The 21,948-nt window shown below is 42.4% G+C and overlaps 1 protein-coding gene across 32 annotated transcripts in view; it reads right to left on the reverse strand.

The window, feature by feature from the left end:
• LOC101165037 (muscleblind-like protein 2a) overlaps positions 1-21,948 on the reverse strand; it is a 54,604-nt gene that overhangs the window by 24,276 nt on the left and 8,380 nt on the right. For all 32 annotated transcript variants that reach the window (XM_078931457.1, XM_078931418.1, XM_078931473.1 and 29 more), the window contains exon 2: positions 19,579-20,351. In XM_078931457.1, the coding sequence (XP_078787583.1) occupies positions 19,579-19,752 (174 nt within the window). In that variant the 5' untranslated portion in view covers positions 19,753-20,351. The remainder of the gene's footprint in view (positions 1-19,578; positions 20,352-21,948) is intronic.

Below are 21,948 nucleotides of genomic sequence, written 5' to 3' on the forward strand. Positions count from 1 at the left end.
TTTCTTTAGAGAAAAAGCATGTAAGGCCGACTGCAACAGCCATCCGCAAAAAGGCAGGAACAAGAAGACAGAAGACGGCTATGAACGGAGGACTCGGGCTGGTGCTTTTGATGCCACATTTGGAGATTCAAAGCACACACGATGAGGTAAGCTTTGTGGAAAAATCAGCACTGCATCACAGAAGTGCACACAGCTCAGCATCCGAAGCTGTTCAGCAGCATGCAGAAGCGCTGAAAGGCTGCACGCACGACTGGTAACAATACTGTGCCGTCATCTGATTACAAGCCCTTCGTCTTTTTGTAAGGGCGTAGGGACACAAGCGCACAGGCCTGAGCGGAGAGACACGCTTCTGTTGAAGCCACCCACACTGAGCAGAAATCCATTCATTGCAAGAGTGCTGCTTTCCAGCAGCTATCTATCAAAAGGGTCTTTGAATGCACCATTACACCTTTGTGGTCTGTGCGCTATCTTACGCAGAGTAGCTACAGGTGTAAAACTACACTTCCAATCAGAGTCATAGGGTATTATATCTACCGTAAAATTCGACTTACTTGTGATTACAGTAAAAACCTTTGTCAATATTTGTAATAATCTTTATTTTTTATTGCAGACAGGCCTGTAGAATGAATCGCAAAGTTATAAAGTTATCGTCATTGAGCCATTTGCCTGTTTGAAAGGAATATTGCAAAAGACGGCATAAACTGTGATAAATGGTTACTTTAAAATGTTTAGACATAGGGCAGCTTGAAGTATTTGACAAATCAAATGAAGCATATTTGACCAATTGAATGGGCTCCTTCAAATTAAAGATTAATTAAAGGGGAGATGCTACAAATCGGGTAATTCTTTGGCCAGAAGGTGATATTTTGACTAGATTTTGAAAGTGTACATCTGTTTTGGTCAACAGAGGCTGTTGACCAACTCACTGCAATCTCAACACTGTCTGATATTTCTGCAGGATTTACAGATCATGATGAACTTAATGGAAAAAAAAACCCCTAAAGGTCAATCTCTTTAAAGAGCAAAGGTATTACTTAAAAACTGTCTGAATCCAATGCGGGGAACACGACGGCCCGTTCAATATCTGCAAACAACAGAATGAGGCCTAAGGCAAAGAAAAGAAGACCGTGGCGGTGCTAAGTGCAAACATCATCGGTCCAAACATGACAGCTTCTGCCTTAATTATACTGTGATGTTTGGAGCTGTGTAGACAAGAATCTCTTCAATCTGATCCTGTTATTTCCAGCATAAACACTGAAGTCTCACGATGAGTGACATGTCATCTGGAATGACCTGTAGCTTTCCAATACCCGTAATAACAGATGTCACTTTCGAGACGAGTGACACACTAATGACCGCCTGGTACATGCAGGGAAGCCCTCATTATTTAATGAGTGCGTTTTCTCCAGCAAAAACAGATTCATCTGTTATCTTTCTGCAGTAGAGTAACACGGCATATACTCTCTACACAAATATAGGTTGTGTTCGAATTCTTCACTACTCACTACTTTGCGCACTTTATAGTGCGTTCGCCCTTCTGTAGGGCCGTCTTAGGTTCCTTCCCTACTCACTATTTAGTGCGTTCACCTACCTACCATTTCAAATTCTAGTGCCCTGGAAATTTCCCAGAAGTCTCTGCGAAAAACCAGTGGGCATCGATGCTCACTAGATCGGCAAATATAGACCACAATGCATTGTGTCAGAACAATTTTCGTCGAAAAAATGTATTTTAATGTATTTATATGAAAAAATGTAGTAAGAATGGTGTCCTAATTGCTTTTAAAACCTGGGGTACTAGATAGTCTCACACTATATGGTCATTTAGTAGTTAGGGAGTAGTGAGAGAATTCGGAAACCACCATAAATAAAAGTCAGACTGTGCTGGTCCAGAATGTTCCTCTATAACTGGCTTCGGCAACCGCTGCATGGGCTTTTGCCCTGGCGTCTTTATCAGCAGTTAAAAGCCCCTTCCACGACCCCCCTCCTCCTTCATCAGGCAAACTGAATGGTCAGAGTGATGGCTGTTGTGTGTTTGTGGGTGGCACAGACAAGAGGGCCAGTCTTCAACCCGCTGGGAAGAATGGCGCTTCAGTTGTGGGCCCCACCGTTTACCACTGTAACATTTGCATTTCCCCTCAATGAACACTCTATCCTGAGGCTTGCTGGAGACCCAGGGCAGCTGCCTATAGGCCAACATAAGGGCTGTAAACGTCCCTGCACGGGCAGCTGGAATCACCTTGACATTACTCTGCTCTTCTCTGCTTCCAAATTCCCTTAATAGCAACACTGGAGTCTTGGCTCTCGTCCAATATAGATAAAATGAGAAATTGCCTTTTCTTCCCTTATCAACACTTCAAGCTAAAAACAATATTAAACATTAGGTAATGTCTTGAGATTCACTGGCGTGTGGGTGCATGCAATTCTACATTAACCCCTTCAATTTCCCTTGTACTACAAGGTTGAGTCTTCATATCTAAGCCCTAATTATCAGAGTTTTTTATAGGCATAGTGCTCAATAAAATGATCAATGATTGTGTAATTGGTAGTATTGACAAACTGCTTCAACCATAAGGAAGACAGCAGGAAAAAAAGCCTTGGAAACAACATGGGTGTGTTACACAATGCATTCTGACCAAGGATGTCTGGACAGGACCTCAGACAGTCTGCTAAACCTTTCCACAAGCTAAAGCCTCATTCAGGGGCTTGCAGGTTTTTGGGTTGTCTAGGACCATGGCGCACAGGTTGTCTTGGGGTTCCCTTAAGGTCCATGCAGCCACCTCAAGGGACACAGTTGAAAACGAAACGTACCATTGATGTGTGTGTGGAAAGTGTTCCGTGAAATATTTGTGAGGTTAATGCAAATTGCGCGCACTTGTGACGTACGGGAGATGCCGTCGTACAGTGCCCTCACGCCACACTCTGCGAGTACTTGCCCTTTCACTGACCGTACGTTTAAAAGCAGCTCGCACGGGGTGTGCACGTGATATGCTAGGACGTCCCTAGAACGCCCGTAGGATGTCCACACAAACTGCACCTTGATTGTCTAATTTCTTGATTTCTATCAGTCAGGCTTCACGTAAGGAACACATACTGACCACGGACCAACACTAACGTGCCTATCTCACCAACTTCCCCCTTAAGTGTTGTACAAGTTATCACTGCAGCATATGCTCGTAGAAAGAATGTAAAAGAACATTTTCTTTCCATGGGTTTACCATTACAGGCTTGCCCATTTATTACCTGCAGACAAGGGCAGTTGTGGTTAAAGGCTTGAACAACTGAGATGTAGTCTTTTTAAAACTGTGCTCTTAGTTTGTTTGCAAGTGGACCCTGGCACAGTTCTCAACAGTGTGAATGTAAACAAACTTAGCAACATCTGAAGCAAATCAAGACTAATAGTAGGGATGCCAGAATTCCCGCTGCACACCAGTATGTTTATGTTGAAAGTGTCAAACAATCGTGCTAAATTTAAGAAGGATTTAGTGTTTTTTTATTATTGAACCAGGCCTAGTATAAGCCAATTGAAAGGTTTTTCTTCATTGTTACTTGTTTATTAACACATTTAAAAGAGGGGTTTTCCAAAACATTTAGTATTTGTGGTCATTTTGTAGTACACAAATCACATATCGAACCAGAACAAAACCCAAAAATCAAGGTTTGAAACGTATCGTGGGGAAAGTGAATCATTACCTCCCTAACTAGTATCTTGTAGCATCAAAAAACTATGTTGTGAAAATAAACCAGATAAAAACATGATATTTTATTAGAGTTCAATGGGTTGACCTGGTCTGAACACACCCCAAAACTTGCATGTACTGTAAAGCATAGGTGGTTAGTGTTTTTTAGAAATGAATTATCTGTCAATCATGACAAATGTGATATTTGTCCCGTCTCTACAACATAGCTAAACATCAGCTTCTAGCATTATTTCCTTCTTTATTTTTTTCTTTTATTTCATCTCAGGACTCTGCTGTTCCGTTTACGTCTATGTTGCAGATAGCAGTGGGCCATCAGCGCTGATAAAAAAGAATTCAAGCTTCCTGTTGTGTTTGATGTTCTGGTGAAAGATATTTGCAACTCCTGCTAAAAATACCCAAACGAGAGCTTTTTATCATTACTCAGCTGTAAGAAGCTCACCTCTACATTTCTAAAAAGCAGATTTTCAGTCGGCTTTTTTGTTTCTCCACCTTTCTCAGTTTGATTTTTTACTTCTTATTTTACGGACCAGCAGACAAAGAAAGTTGCTTTTCCGCTTCCTAATGTCTGGTTACGAGTCTGAAAGGGTTCAAGAGAGAAGCACTTTGATAAACCCCCCCCCCCACATGTAAAAGGTGCACTCCGGTGCTCAGAGGCCTGAGACGAGCAGTGATCCCACCACCTCCTCAAGTTGTGAGGTGCTGGATGCACATGGACAGGGGTTTCCTTCATCCTCAAAGACAGGGAATTCTTCTTCCTGAAGCTCTAATGGATCCGTTGAAATTAATGGATCTGCTTGAAGCGTTGAAGCCGCAAACCAGCAGGAAATGCTGCGAAGCCATTTAGAAATGATAGCCAAAAGCTTTCTGCATGTGTTTGGGCTGGTAACGGAGATGAAGGATCAATGTTGAATAGTGGGTAAGTCATTTGAATGTAAACCAGAGAGAAAGCGGATCTCCAGACTCCTTTTTTTTTTAAAAAAAGCTCTAATTACCTTATTAGCAGGCATTTTACCTCACGCAGTAAACAATTCTAAATAATGGGAATGAATGGGAACAACGCGGGAGAAGTGGCTGGTTATAAGCCGCGTTCTGCTTTCTGTTCCTCGACAATGTTGCCTCAGCAGTAATTAAGTGCCTTTGCTTCACCAACCGTAATCCCACAGATGAAGGAGTGGTGCAGCTGCTGACACACCTGAGATTACCCAGGGATAGAGAGGAGACAGGCGCTTGGAGGAAGCACACACAGTGAAGGGGGGAGCGGGATCAGGATGGGTTTTGCTGTGGGACACCTTGAAATGGCGAAACCCTGCGTCCAGAGGGCTGAAGAGTAATCACTCCCCATATCCGTCGCAGGTGGATAATAAAAGCGGATCTGATGAGCGGACTCGTTTGATCACATCGTATCCCCGTGGAAATGTCTCAGAATAGCAGCAGAACGATGCACATCAGATGAAAATCACATGAGTGGGTTATCATTGTACAGCTCTGAGCTTGTGATCGATGGCATAAAAGCCAAACAGGGAAAGGATTCTGTGTTTTTCTATGAACTAAACCCTCCTGCTCAGTCCTCCACAGAATCTTGTTTAGCTCTTAGGCCTTTTTCTTTCATTAATTTTCTGCAAAATCCTCATTAGGAGGTGTGGTCCACTGCATCCAAAGCTTTAAATTGACACAAGAGGCCGTTAAACTGTGAGAAATTCCAAAATGCTTTTGAGGAAGGGGTATTTAAAGCGCGGCTGCGATGGCACCATTGTGAGGTACCTGTAAAGCTCTGGTCCCCACTGCTAATCCATCTGGAGGCTGCTGCCCTGCTTCAGTTAATCTGATCATCTGTGACCTGCTGAGACATGAAACCCACCCTCCAGAGCACATCTAATCTGATGCCGCACATACTGCAGAGGGACGGCGCGAGGCGCTGACGGCCGCCCTGCAGTCTTGTTGCCTGCTAACCATCGGTTTGAGTCAAATGCGGCAAACCAACCCAAACAAACTGGACTAGCACCTGGCACTGGTGCCTTTTTAGTCTGTCGATAGGTAGGCGTTAACCTGCTGACACTTTCCCGAGAAGACAGATCTCATCAGCTCTGATGTGACAGCCGACGAACAACTTAGCCTCAATTATTCCATAGAAGTAGGTTAGGAGGTATGGATAGCCCAGTTTAGAGAGAACTGTGTCAGAGTCCCAGGAGGAAACAGCCGACAGGCCTGATTTCTATCTGCTAATTTTACATTTGTGACCAGTTTTCAGACACTCTCCGGTGATCAGAGGCGAAGCTACTTGAAATTTTAATGATAGAAATTAAAAGAAGGCTGTTAGACAAAAAAAGGGCGTGTCTTCAGATTCTGACAGCACGCCAAAGCCTGTTGAGGAGTTGTTTAAATCCGTACAACAGATAAAGGAGGATAATGAGATAGAAGGGAGAGAGCAGATCTATTCATCAAAGCCCCTTTCTAACACACTCAGCAGATAGGGGCAGAAATGTTGCACGGCTGCTTACGCTCCACTTTTAAGATTCAAGCTCAGATTGCTGACAAAAAAAAGAAGAAGAAAAAAGTTGAGACGTACAGTTTCCTGAACCACAGAGGAGGAAAGTACAAAAAATCTCTAATAACTCTGAAGCTAATTTTTTTTTTATATTGTTTAGAAACATTGAGCATCCACCAACAAGAAAGGAACATGAGTGAGAAACTTTAAACTGCAATTGCACAAGGTCTTGGGTAACTTAAATGTGATCTGCTCAACACAGTGCGGCAACACTTGTTTGTTGGGCGTTGTGATGAGGCCTCCGAGGGGCTGGTATGCTCCTGGGGGTGAAGAGACCTAAATCCCACATGGAGATGATGAAAACATTCCTCATAAGATTGAGAAGACGAAAGAACAGAGATGAATGGGAGTCCTATTCGACGACTTACTAACTCTAGGATACTATAGGATAGTTTTTTTTATGACAGAGTCTTAAAAAACGCAATTGTTTTAGCGTTCAACCACAAGAGCCCAAAACATTCTTAAGATAGGACTTTTAGTTTCTTAATCGAACTAGGATTAGTTATCATCTTAGATGAGGGCTTTGATCAATTTAGTGAGGTGATCTGCCTCTCTGGTCCGATCTGAGCTCTCAGTCTCCATCTTCTCCCTGTTCTAAAATGAGTTCAGATTATCAATAAGAATTAGGAATAATTGTGTGGTTTGATGCCAAAAAGTAACTGAAACATCTTGTCACACATTCCCTCTCCCACCACAGGTTCAACCTCCCCACCACTGTGACGCAACACGCTGCCAATTAGTGTCCCCCACCTGTCCCTGTAGGTCAGTCGTGACGGCATTTGCTGGGTGTGAGATGGGCCGTCTCATTTTTCATCCATGAACTTTGCATGCCAATCCCTCCCCTGCTTATAGACTTGCTGTAATGGCCTGAGCTTGACCTTTCAGCTATGGCCACCCTAAGACGAGGAAGAACACGCTACAAATAATAACTTTGACGTCTGACATGGCACGATAGGATCAAAGTTCTAGAAAATGAATCGGAACTGTATTGGATTCAATTGGGCTCCGGGACATTTCCATTCATGTCATCCTAATTTGCAGCAACTGCAGTTTGGCTGATTGAGCTTGGAAGAAAATGTTGCGCTGACCTTGAATAAATGATCTACTTCTTGCCACCAGACTATACTAATGTTTGAGAAGATCCATCAGCTGTTATAGCCAATTTTGTCATTCCAACATAATCTATGGTCACAGCACTGGGAAGAACAGTTCCTTCCACAAGATTCTATGACAGGACACAGATAAAAACAGATGTCTGGATTGCTATTTTGAATTTATAGGTCTGTTGAAGTGTTTAAAGGTACAGCAGATTGTAGCAAGTACCACTTGTACTTCAAAATAAAGCCTTGGTCACGATTTTCCTTTTGGGTAGACACAGCTGTCTGTGGGTGAAAAATAGGCGAATCTGTACGGGCACGTATATGGGTAGAACGAAATATCAGGGTCTTAGACTGCTCGAGAGCGTTTGTGCACCTCTTTCCTATGGGCACGCTATAAGCACTTATGAATAATTATAAACACTTATGAATGCGCAAGGGTAAGTAACAGTGTAGTAGTTGTCTGTAGGTGTTGTTCACATATTTGCGTGCAGCCTTACTGTTGGATATTAGACAATCAGAGACAATCAGACATCTTACGCTTGTCTTACCTTATGCACAGCCTGTGCATTTGTGTAAGGTCGGTAAGGAGCCAGCACTCGCTCCTTACTTATGACTAGAGTGCAACGTAAGGCACCAAGCGACAGCATCCCCCATACGTCATAAGTGTGCGCAACTTTCATTATTCTTACAAATACTTCATAATACATACAGTACAGACCACAGACCATTCTCATTCATTTGAATGAGAAGGTGTGTCCAAACTTTTGATACGTACACTCCATTTTCATGATGTCCGTTGAGGTGGCCATGTAAGCCTCAAGACAAACCTGCGCTCCCCTTAAGATGCGACGCTCTACAATCTTCCACGGGTCCCACAATCCAAAAACCTGTACAGGTCAACCACCCGTACAGGTGCATGTGACTACAGCTACTTTCACACCACCTTTCAAGCTAATGCCTTCAAAAATATTGCATTCACGCATAGGCACGCAGGTTTTTACGATAGTCTTCTGGCTTTACGTACAAAACCCGTGGCCACAGAACATTCATTGTAATCTTAACTAAGTTGAACTTTGACCAATCAGTGACTCAGATTTGATGGCAACTCAGAGCGTAGCTTGTTTATATGGGGAACCAGACACACCTGACAGCTTGTTCGCTTTTTTTTCAAGTAACAATATACCAAGGCCACTCTCCTGACATGATGTAATCCTTATCCGCCATTGCGAGGATGCCAGCAATGAACTGTATTTGTAAATACACTTTACAATTACCATTACGAAGCCCATTGAGACGACTGTTGTTGTGAATTTGGGCTATACAAATACAATTGAATTGAATTGAACCAAATTGTTTCAGTTTTGTGCCCACATTGTGACATTTTTGCACCAAGCCTCTTCCAACTGTAGGTGGTGGACATGCGCTAGTAAACAGTAGCAAAAGAAGAAGAAGAAGTAGCCCCTCCCTGCTTGTCCAGTATGAACACAGTGAGTTGACCGTGCATCAAAAGCCCAGTGTGTACATAGCCCACGGCTTAAAGTCACTACCACTTAAGGAGGCTAAATAGACCAATTGATCAATCTAAACACCAGGAATTATTAGGTTTTAATCAGGCCTTGATGCTAAAGATGGAGAAACGACAGTTTTAGAAATAGACCGTCAACCTACTTTCCCCAGGAGATATAGATGTCACGGCAGGCTGGGTTTGCCACTGCCTGTTTGACACAGACTAACAGCCGGTGAGACAAAGAAAGAGCAGAGAAAAACGTTCTACTGTCGGGCCCCTGAAGATTGCATTTCTGTTGCCTCATTAGATGAAGCCAATTAAGAAGATCTCAGTCTCATTATAGAGGCTGGCCGGTGGGAGACAGCTGGAACTGTCTGTTTCGCGGTTTGTAGCTCCCTAGGTGAGTGTGTGCACGCGCACATCACTGTGTGCAAAAGCATCTGAAGCTTTGTGTCCACTTAAAAAAAAGCAAAAAATGATTAATTGATTACTAAGAAAATATGTCTTTTTTTATTGGACAAATACTATAAAGTATTCAACCCATTATTTTCCTGTTTCTCTCCCTTATTATAGGATCTTCCACCATTTTCTGGTGTTTAACTCCTACAATGTTTCAGCTATTTTAACCATTCAACTATTCAAATGTTCAGCTCTTTCAGCTTTTTCCAGCTATGACTTTTGGTCCTTCAAATCCTTGAACTTTTCTAGATATTCCAGGATTTCCAGGATTTTTGCCTCCATTGAAATACATGGGGAATCCTTGGCGCAGAAGCTCGCTGGTTCGATACCCGGCTCTGGCATTTTTCACAAGCATATCTTTTTCATTACTGTGCTGTTTTCACTTGATTTATGGTCAACTTTCATCATTTCTTTATCTAATTTTTATTTTTTTTCCAAAAATTACCCTTTACGTTTCATTTTCATTCATCAGTATAGCATTCAACACTGCATTTACTTCTGGAAATGCAGCTCCTTCTAGTTTATAATTAAGCCTATGGAAGGAGTCGACTTATTTCATGAGCAATGATTAATTTCGCAGTTTAAAATAGATCATGTTGCGCGCCGTATGCTTTACCTAAGCATCACTGACCTTTCCAGGAAAAACAAGATAATCGTTGCTGCACATCTTTTAAGAGTGTTTCTCAAAGGCAAAAGAGGAGAAGTTTCTATATAAAGCAAGCAAGTGAATGCATCTCTCAGACAAACTGTCTCTGAGTGATGATCAAACTCCTCATCAATAATTAATGAGACCAATACTAAAGGTCAAGTACACAGCGAGCCTTTTGCCTGGCTCGCCATAGATCTACCTTGAGGTTGACTGCAGAGATGCTGGCTGCAGCAGCACGGGAGTCCAGTTGACTTTGAAGTAGTCAAATGTGAGGAAGGAGAAGATTCTGCAGCATCAATGGAAGCTGTTGTTTTAAAAAAAACAGAGGGGGAAAAAAGCTTGCAAATCAAGGACTGTGGGCAGCTGAGAGTGATGGAAATGGAGGATGACTCAGAGGCAGTGGGTGGACTTAGACCAGGTGAGACACTGGTACGGCAGATGGGCCGATTATCAGCGCTCAGTCTTTCCATCGCAGCAGCAGAGAGCTCACGGGGTGAAGAACACCTACTACTCACTCTGACACAGAACAACACAAGCGCTCTGTTTTATTTATTTTGTTCTGTGGAGAAGAAATAATGGAGTTCAAAGACCCAACGTTGGGATGTATAACACATTAGCAGGCGTGCTTTGTGACTGCCGCAGAGCTTCCTACAGGTTCGGGTGGTAAATCAGCCGATCAAGGGAAAACGATTGAAATTTATTAGTTTACGTCCACCTTAAATGTTAGTTGTATATCCTTCTTCTGTTCTTTCTCTCACGAAAGGCTCTTAAGGAGGTTATTTGTATCCAACTATTGTCGGACTCCATGTTTTATTTTTAGTCGGCCTGCCCACACGAAAACGCAAAACGGCTCACCAGATTTCATCTGCTATAGCAAAGTATCTGGGAGGGCTAAAAAAAAGAAAAGAAAAAAAAGTACTTCAACAGCAAGTGAAGTATTTCACACCAATGTTCAGGACGGCTTTGTTCAGATCAGCTCTTCAGCTGAACCCATACGGAGAAAGCAAATGTGAGGATTATTGTAGGACACGCATCTTGACATTGTCCATCCCACATGTTCTGATAAAACATGATGTAGATGATTAATTCAAGCCAAGTGACTACTTAAAGGAGGAATACAACAAATCTCCAACTGTCGTGAAAAAACATGTACAGATTTTAAATAAAAGCTTTGGCTCTTCTGAAAAGCCAAAACTCAAACACCTAAAACACATTTAGGGGCTTATGAGACAAGTTCCACCATGATGTACACAATACAGCTGCATGGGGTGCATTGATATTGGCTTATGAGGCTTCTGTACCCCGAGCTCCGTGAACTACAGTGTGAATGCAGACAAACAACACAACACCAAGGATTCCCTAACAGAGCTAGTGATGTAAGCATTAAGCATTTGGAGTGTCAAAACTAAACTTCATCAGAAAATGTGGCGTGCTGGACATAAAAGTGTTCATCAAAGGGACACAATGGTCAACAAGAAGGAGCTGCATTTCCAGAAGAAAATGCAGGGTTGAATGCTGTATTGCTGAATGAAAATGAAACGTAAATTGGCCCAAAAAATAAGTAAATAAAGAAATGATGAAAGTTGGCCATAAATAAAGTGAAAACAGCACAATAACAAAAAAGATATGTTTGTGAAAAATGAGCCTGGTATCGAACCAGCGAGCTTTTGCACCAAGGATTCCCCATGGATTGCAATGGAGGCAGAAATCCTGGAATATCTTGAAAAGTTCAAGGATTTGAAGAACCAAAAGTCATAGCTGGAAAAAGCTGAAAGAGCTGAACATTTGATAGTTCAGCTCTTCAATTTAAAACAATTTAGATAGTTTAGTTTGATAGTTGAAGAGTTGAATGATTAAAATAGCTGAAAACTTGTAAGAGCTAAGCGCCAAAAAATGGCAGAAGATACTTTAATAAAGAAAGAGAAACAGCAACACAATGGACCAATTAGTGATCTGTTTTTTTGTTGTTGCTTTTTTGTGGTGCTTTTTCTCCTTCCAGGTGAAGTCATTTGAAACAATACCAACCCAAAATTAGCTTGGATAAGTGCGCGTTCCTTGCGTGACTGTTAAAACTAAGGAAATTAGACTATTAGTGTGGTTTATGTGCAAACTTCGAGCGTACGGTATTTGTGTGTGGTCAGTAAAGGGTCAGTATTCGCACATCACTGACAAAAAGTGTGGTGTAAGCACGCCGTATGACAGCTTCGACTGTACATTACAAATGGGTGTGAATATTTCACAAAACACTTACCACACGCCTTTTGTATATTCCATTTTTTTACGGCGTCCAGTGAGTTGGGCGTTCGAACATCAAGGGAATGGCAAAACACACCGCACGGGGGTTGAGCCGTACATGTGCTTTGGGTTTCTGGGTGGTCCATGTCAGTGGAGGGTCATAGAGAGTAGGCTCTTTGGGTTCACTTAGCGCTCTATGGGCAAACTTGCATGCCCCTTACAGGTTTGCCCCTTGTTTTATCCACAGAAAGGCCGTTTCAACGCACAAGGACAGTTGGAACTTGGTCTTAAGATGCAGCCGCTCCTGTCTATGACCTTCAATGGGCCCGGACGACCCAAAACCCTGCGGGCCGACCCCTGGATGGATGCATGTGACGAAGGCTTTAGCTCAATTGGGTTTCCATCCAAGTCTTCTGTCAGAATCAACCAGGGAACTGAAAAACTGGCTTTTTTTAGTATGTACATGTGGGTATTTCAGACCACACAGTTTGTCTGAGGCAGGTCACAGTAGTTCCAACAGCAGCCAGACATGTTTGTTTTGACTATTTGATCGTTCTTGTAAAGGCTAGTGTTTTTGTTTTAGGGTCACATGATTACATACGCCATCCGCAAACTTTTTAATGAATACAACTTAGCTAGTTTCAGAAGAGTTCCCATTTTAAAACCAATAGATTTCCATTCATCTTAGTACAGATGCTTAAATGACTCATAAGACCCCCCCTCTCTCATTTATTTTCCTGTCTGTAACTTTTCTCAAATCAGCAAGATTCCAAAAGGTAGTGAAGGGGGTGAAATCACGTGGATCAAATGAAAGCTGGCAAGGTTTGCACTAGCGAAAAAACCGAGCGTGAATGCACCCGGCCGCGCGCACCAAGGACTGTCAGAGGATCGGCAGCAGCCGAGGTCTCCTAGGGGCTCATCAAAGCATGCCGCATCCATTGCAGCCTAACAGTAAGCTCAAGCCAGTGCCTCATTGTGTCTGTGAATGACCCTGGGGGAACACCAGCCACCGCTGCACCGCACGCATTCCCCTCCACGTGTTTGCTCTGCCCAGGGTGTGGCCCAGTTCGAGAGGATTACCCTCAGGAATGCAGACGAGGCCATATTTTAAAACAAGAGAGGAGAACGGGACTGAGGCCACGGGTGTATGATTCCTGTCCACCGAAGCATCCCAAAGGCCCAAAAAAAAAGAAATGCAAATACTGTAAGACGGTTACAGAAAAGCCAGAAGCAGCTCTGCACTTAAGATTAGTGTTTAGTTTCCCCATCCTGTGTCTGTCTGGACTGGTTTCTCCGTAGCAACTCCTTCAAGTCAGCTTGTAGGCATGTTCATTACGAAATTGGGTTGAAAACGATTCCCTTAATCCCTGCTTGGCCAAACGTGCTCACAATGAGTCCTTATTCTTTCTCACACCAGATTTACTTCTTTCCTTCAGCGGCTGAATCCCTTACTAACGCCCGTCACTCTTTCCGAGTTCCCTGGCGTCTTTATTTACTTATGTCAACCATCCCCACACCCCCAAATAACACTTACAATATGTTCCTTTTGAAGCCGAGTCCGGATTAAGAGGCTCTTAGCGCCTGTGGGAAACCGGTCCCAATGGGACCGTGCAGACTCCGACACAAATGGGCGAGAAAATCTTTAAAGACCCGAAAGTACTTTGTTTTGTTTCCCACTTTCTTTTGTTGACGACTACAACGATCATGCAGCGATGCAGCAGACCCCCCCCCCCCCCCCGACCCCTCATAGTATGGAAACACAGGCGTGGTGGTCACCTTCTAAAATGTGACTGGACATAAAAGTAAAGGGGAGTAAATCCAAACGAGGATCTCATGGAAAGGTGTGTTTAAATAAGATCAATCCTGCTTCAAGTTTTAAAAATGAGGAAAACCCTCCAGAAGCTACTTTTATCAATACTTGACAATATAAACCTCAACTTTGACAGTTTTCGAGTGTTTAAGAACAGAAGAGCGGCTGTCTCACCGTCACATGACCGCAGTGATTTCATTTACTCCATTAAGACGTGGATTCTAGCTCATTTCCTGCAAACGCCACTCACTCCATGATTTCCATGGTCACAACACAACAATTACAGAAGAATTTAAAGGAAACGTCCGTCAAAAACAACCGCATGGCTTCATCTTAGTGAAAAACTTAAGACACAAAAAACCCAACAAACAAGGCATTTAAAGACCATCTTTGGCCTGACAAACACAACACATCTGCTGACACGTCTTATTATTTGCATCAGACAAACGTCAGATGTGAGGCAAAGACCTTCAGGAATCTCCTAAGAAAAAAACTACACTGCTTCCACCTTTGAGCATCGCCTCGGTGAAACTTACAGATACTTGAGTCGTTTTAAATTGAACAGATTAATGTGAATTCAGGGTTTCATGGACAAAAGAAAAGAGGGATTTCTAGACCGCAGATAGACCAAAACCCTGAGATGTTATGAGCTAAAAATTTGTGATGTTGCCAGGTTTTACATGGAGGGTGAATCAAGCGGGGCTGGTTCCTTAAAATAATTTGGTCCATGCAAAGCATCCCAACAGAAAATGCAAAACAAGCCTCTTCCTATCCAGGGAAAACACGTTCCTTGTGGTGAACCATTTTCACTGATAATAACCGGATCTGACGACAGAATCCAAGAGATAACAACAGAGTAGTGTTTTGGGTTTTCCCCTTCAATTATTAGCCTTCCTTTCTGCTTCAATTTGTTACTATTTGTCTAAACTCAACACCATTCAAACACTGAACGCTGAGTTTGCATGCTCGCACACCGCTGCCTGGCCTCTTCCTCCTGAGTGTTACCTTTCAAATGTTTACTAAAAGGGCCCCCTGTGATCGCGGGCCAAGTTACACCTGGCAGCACAACCCTGGAACGATAACCCCATCTAAGGAGAAGGAGACCCGGGAAGAGAAGACGGACGCAATGGGGTGAAAACCAGCTTTCTTGATGCTAAAAGAAAGCCTTCTTTCTTTATAAGTCGGGAGCAAAGTCTTTGGGAAATCGGAGGTTAGTAGGTGGTAAAAATACAGAGAATCTTCTATGTTCTTTAAAAAGAGAAGAAAAAGGTGACAGGAAGAGTCAATTTACTTAGATTTTTGTTTTAGATGAAGTTTGGTCATTTGATTTTGTAATTAAACAATGATAAAAAAATATATATATGTTTTTAATTGATGGGGTTAAGGAAACTTCAGGACAAAAAAGTCAACATTCCAAAACTGCAGTTATTGAAGTTATCCTATTTTATTTATCCTATTTTATTTTTTACCATAAAGATTATTTTACCCAAAAAAATGAGTATAAAGAGCAGAGAAATGTTCTACAAGAATTACTCCCTAAATATGCGGTAAAATGTATTGTTTGTTAGTAAATGTTGATTTTTTTTTTTGTATCAGCCACACGCGGTGTGTTGTGGCAGGCACCGAATTCATGAAAAAAACACTTTTTTTAGAAAAATTGCAGCTTTTCTGTTTGTTTAATCTCCATAGCAACCATTTTAGTTTTGGATGCCTGGGGGGTGACGAACGTATCTATGTAATTTTTAGAAGAATCAGCAAAAGTCAACTTTTGGATTACCTTGGCAACAGAGGTTTTCTTTTGTTAACTACGCCCACATTCTAATACGTTAGTCTTGTATTGTATTTTATGTCATTTAGTTCAGCTTGAGTCAATAATTCATGTATTAAAGATTCACAGCATTACAGTAAAAAAAATATGGAAGCAACAGGTAAACACCACTTTTGCAAGCTCGCCACGCTAACGCCATTCCAAATCTACCGACTTTAACCCCTACCCCCCCAAGTACTTTCCCAATGATGCTCAAGGAGTTAGGAGGAGCTCAAAGGTTAACAAAAACTTTGGCTGTGGTTGTAGACCTAACCTCTTTGCATGTGTGTGAAATTTCGTGAAAATCGCTACAACAAAACATTATATTTACCATATTGTGCGAAAATGAGAAAATTGACAAATTTCATAATTTGCCAAAAAGTGGCCATCCTGTAGCTATCCCATAATAATTGCAAAACCTTCTGTGGATATCCCTGACATGTGTGTTTTGGTATTGTTAGTGGATGCTTAAATCATTTTTTAATTCACTTTTTTGATAGTTTCTCCCGCTGTAATGTCATCGTGTCTAAAAAATATTTTCACCCGTTACTTGGTGTACAAACTTTGGTGAGCTTTGGATTGCGTGGTGGTGGGAAAATTACCACAAATACTATAATCTCCAGTCATATTCCTAAACTGAAAATTACAAAGACGTGTTCAGACAAAGCTGGTCATTTCTTATGTTTCTAGCAACAATTGCGACCCGTAACATAGTTTTATGCTAAAATACGTCGGACTTATGAACCGGTTTTCTCCCAAACAGCTAAAAAAATGTGCATCTCAAGGAAATCTCCGTGTCTTTTGCTTCCATGAGTTTATTTCTAACACTGCATGCATGAGCATTTTCAGGAAAAAAAAACAGTAACTTCATGACATCAAGATGAAGAGATCCCGTGTTTGTTATTTTAAAAAAGGGAGGAAGAAGAAAAGGTCAAAGAAGAAAGTGCTTCATCAGTGCCCTTCTCTTCTTAATGATGAATTATGAGTGCACGGATATTATTGAGTTTTCTGCTCAAAACTGTCCACACGGACGCTCATAAAAGAGTTGGGGACATTTTAATTTGACTGCTTGACCACGAAAATGGGCCATTAACACGTCTTCATCTTGTTTCCGAGAACACTGGGGGATCTGAGCGCGAGTCTCGACTTGAAAACATTTCAGGCCAGCGTTTTCCAACCAGATGGTGGCTTCTGCGAGGAACTTCAAGATTACAACCTTCTTCTATTTAAAGCATGTTGCCGGGGAGATCTGGGATGTTCCCGCGTTGTTACAAAAATATTCTTTTTTTCTCTTTTGATCAACGTCTTGTCAAGCCTTTTTGACTAGAGGGACGGCCAAGTTTGGCCACTGAGCCAGAACCTTGATGAGGAAAATGGAAAGAAGCCACGATACCATGGAAACCAGAAAATGTTTTATCTAATCAATGTGGTGGTGGATGGAAGATCATGCAAAAAATCTTTGATTCTAAGCAAAAGATGTCAGATCTGTCAGAGGACAGCCTCAGAAAACAAAAGAAGACTGTGAAATGGGGTGCTGGTATGCCTCAGAGTCACAGATACCGAGACGGAGTTAGCAAGGACCGTGGCTTTGTGGGCATTTGGATCCATGTAACGCCAAAGCCAGGATAAAAACGTGCTAGCTATGGCAGCACGGAAAGAATGTCACTCAAGACAGACTTTCTGCAAAGCTCTTATGAGGCCTCATTATGCTGAGGTCGAATAAAAAACAACACATTTTTAGGAATTCCAATAGATAACTGACACGTGAAACTTCTAAAAGTGACCGGTTTCAGGCAGTACTTAGCATTCCATACAACTTTGTAATTCTTCTTCAAGTGAAAAGTGAATATATACAATGTGATTATTTGTGTTTTTGTTAAAAAAAATTACCAATAAAGATGGTTAGATTGCTTCTTTTTATTTTTCTGTTTAATTTTGAAATCCCAAACCCTTAATGCCAGGAGGTCTTGGACAGGCTAAAAGCGGGGGTTGGCGGTGTCACCATTCACCCAACAATATCTATAAATGTCCCCCCTGTTGTTGCCTAAACGAAGCAGATACTCAAGAGTTCAAGAAAGCGTTAGCAACTGTCTGTCTTCCTAAAGGAGTCACAGGCCAGGAAGTCGTGGATGCGGTTCGTTTTTCTAGATGGCTGTGAAGGTTTTTATGAAGGACAGTGTCATCAACAAAGCTGGATTTTCCACAAACCTGCTTCATAACCCTTTAAGACGGGATCCGATCGCTGGCAAGAGCGAAGTAACAAATTCTTCGACCATTTACACAATTAACGCAGTTCCAACATATTTTGATTTTGCACCAATATGCAACACTTTACAGTAGCGAAAGGTCGCATATCAGCACAAAGCGGCTTTTCTCTGCATCGTGGCAATGCGTAAACAGTTAAAAAATTAGGATAATTCAAAGAACGTCAAAACTGGAGTCAAAGCTCCGGTGTTAAACCAGAGAGAGAGAGTTTGACTGGCCCGGGGTGTGCTCAAAAACTGCTGCAGCTGAGGGGTATTTTAACGAGGTTAACAATAACAGAAGTCGTTGTGATGTTTTTTCGCACGTAGGGAAAATGAGGGACCACCAGTAAGGAGGAGAGGTCGTATTTTTTATCAGAAGAGATGTGGATTTTACAAAGCATCACTTCAAACTGCTCATTTAGAGGGAAAAAAAAAGTTCAATTTGTCCTATACATCTGCTTTTTGAAGCCAGGGTAAAGCTATGTGTCTTATGTTTCAAATTAAGTGGCCATAAAATGACATTTTGCCTCTTTAAACCTTATTTATGTCAGGCTAAAAAGGCGTCAACACTTAAAGACATTAGGAAAAAAAACCTACAGCCCAATTTCAACCTCTGAAAGTCTTAAGGATTGGCAGAATTTACTCAAATATGTTTAAATTCATACAAATTGCTTCAAGGTCTTTGGTCACCAATTAAGAGTGGGAATTGTGAATACATTAGGGAAACATTTTAATGAAGGAAACGTCTTTGGAAAGTGATGGAGCTTTCTTGGTGTGACTCTGTCAATGCAGCACTGCTCCACCCAGAGAAAACGTGAACTCTGTTTCCATGGCCTGCTCCACTTTCATACTCATTCATCTTTGTCACATCTGTGTTTTTTTAACTGTAAAGCTCTATATGGCTTACCGGTACGCTGAGATGCATGTGGGGACTCAAGTGAAAAGTCATGATCTGATACATAGTTTGTAGTTTGATGTACGGAGTAATAAAATGTAAAAAAAAACAATACAATTTAATCCTTTCACTGTGATTAGGTTAATGTGAAACCATTATGGATCACTGACATACTTTGGCATAGTTTTTTGGCATCAACTTGCTAATTCTTTCCCTAAGGTTTGAATATGCAAAGGTCTAGTGTGAGAATCAACAGTCGCGTTACAGCTTCTGACTGTTGATGTTGTTTGACGGTTGTATACAGCGAGACAGCTGACAGGCGTCCAGGAATAGAAGCTCTGGAACGACTCGAGGCGATCGGATGTTGGCCTACAAGTGCAGATGAGCCACGGTAATATTAGAAGAACTTGGCATAAAAAAAAGCTCTCGCACGCACGCACGGTGCGGTGGCAGTGAACATGACAAAGGACCTCTCTGACCTTTAGCTTCGCGGGTCAGACTGGTGCTAACTGCAGAGACCTGACACTCGTTGATTTAAAGGGAACTACCCGCTCCTGCGCCTCATTAGGAGCATCATTTCACTGAAAACGATGCTTATATTGTCCAAGAAGATGTTATCTCTCTTACCTTTAGAGAGTCAAAGCAGGCGATGACCCTTCCGTTCTCCACCTGGCAGCTCTTGGGCGGGTGGGCGAATTTGCATTCTTCGTCGCTGCGTGAACAGGTCCCCCTCTGAAACTGACGGCACACCTCCAGGGTCAGCCATTTAGTGTCCCGTATGGAGGCTATGTTCAGGGCCATGTCGAGGAGCGACGGCTGCGGAGCTGAGGAGGGAAGATCCTCTGAGGAGAACTTGAGCTGTGCTCCAGTTAAAGGCTAAAAGTAAAAATAAATAAATTAAAGGACAAAGGAAGCAACGTGCGGCTATAAATAATCTGGGATGTGCGGTTGGTCCTTGCAGACGGTAAAGTTGGGGTAATGGACCGGCAAAGTCTCATGCATGGAACGGAGCTATGGTGGAGCGTCAGTCAAAGCGGTTCATCAATCAGAACGTCTCAGGTGCGGGCCTCTGAAGCGGCAGAGGGGGCATGCCTGGACGCAGCGGGTGCTGGCTGCCCCGGTGTCCTCAAAACGTCGCCTTTGTGACGGATGGGGTCTTCTTGGCGGTGGATATCAGGGGGGCGAACTGGGTCCTGGTTCGACGGTACAGACTTGCAAAGTCGGTCACTTTGAAATGTTTTTCCGCTCTGTGGGTTCAGCCGTGAAGCGGCTCTGAGTTCCTTCAGGTGAGGGCGGGGCAGAGCTGGCGTGGAGGTGAGCCGAATCCTCTCGCTAAATGTGGAGAACCACTTCAAGTACGAGGGGCGGTTTTGTCTCACAAGGCACTTCCTGTCAGGGATCTGAAACAGAAAGAAGCCCAAGGATTAGTCACAGCATGAAAAGAACGCTTCAACGGACACTTTTGGGTTTTGTTACCGCCCGTCTCCCAGAATCTAAGGCCCAGGGGACGGCTTCAAATTTAAGTTAATAAATTACCTATTGAAAGCGCTGTTCTGCATTCAATAATTGCACCACATAGAGCGGCGGTGCAACCAATGGTAAACACCGCAGTGTGGCATTATTCTAGGCGAGCGTCCAGCTGTCAGACAGGGGCGGAGCCTATGCCAGATGTGCTAGGGATTCCTTGTACTAGTCCAGATGAAGCATCCCTAAATTCACACGGGACGATGGCGGTGGGCTCCAGTGATAGCTGTCCCCGACAGTTTGAGGAAATAACCTTTTTGCTGGAGAAGATGAAACTCCTCGCTGAGCTACTGAGCAGGGAGCCCATTTTTTTCAGCACATCTGGAAATGTTTTGCTCGTAACTGTGGGTGGGCGGGAGCAGCTGAAGACAGCAAAGAGAGGGCAGAGACTGTAAAATCTCAAGCTCTGATTGAAGGGTTCTTCTTTTTTTTACTGCTTTATGTAAATCAGCGTATCCATGGAAAACAGAGAGTAGCATAAAATACCACTAAGGGACTCGGCCAACCCCTGTCAGCAGCAGACAAGTCCAGGCAAGCTGAGACCTGCAGCACAGAGGAGTTATGCTCCAATGCTGGCTGTAGATCTTTGACGATTTTCAGCACTTCCCACCAAAGTGAAAGATTAGATTTTAAAAGCAGTTCTAAAAGTAAATAAAGACCCTCTACGTTCACGATTAAAGTCCCACTTAACTGATTTTTTGATCATTTTCAAAACAGTTTTTTAAAATTTATTTTTAGTCAAAATTGAAAAGACCCTGTGTCGTTTTCTGGGACATAGTTTCTGCAGAGTGGCAGGAGTTCATTAGACTTCACTCTGAGTTGTGGGGGGCGGGACCATTTTTCCTTCTTGTGGCCCACGCCCCGCCCACGTCACAAATACTTTTTCAAACAGCAATTTTTCAAAAACAAATTGACTCCAGAAATACTCAGAAATGCAATTTCAAGCTTCATTTTCTTTAAATCTGTCCTCCATCATCAGAGAAATGCCACAAGAACGTGTCAAAAACCCAACTTCCATCAGAGCAGGTCTTCAAATAAAGCAGGACTCCATTCATTTAAAATAGAAAAATGTAACGGTGGACTCAAACTACCCCAAAGTTTGTTTGGTTAGTGTGAACACTGCTGTGGTCTCAGGCATGGTTCAGTAAAATATGCAGAAGCTAGTTTAAAGAAGTGGGCCAGAGCGCGCTTTGACTGTGTATCCTCAATTAATGAATCAAGACACAGATCGAACCAGCTGTCTTAGTTTTTATTTTTTAATCTTTGAATTATTACTATTTTTATGTATTTGTATTGGATGTAATACAATTAAGACACAGGAAACCAGAATCGACAAAACAGATAAAAACACAACGATTTAGAAAGAAAGAAATGGTTTTAGCACTTTAAACAAAGTCACACACCAAAGTTTTCCCGTCAACTTCCTGGTTAACTTCAGCAGGAAACAAAACCTAAACGTCTCTGTTGTTTTGG

The sequence above is a fragment of the Oryzias latipes genome, chromosome 2 (genome assembly GCF_053564925.1).
Source record: "Oryzias latipes strain Hd-rR chromosome 2, Olatipes_Hd-rR_3.1".
Lineage (NCBI taxonomy): Eukaryota > Metazoa > Chordata > Actinopteri > Beloniformes > Adrianichthyidae > Oryzias > Oryzias latipes.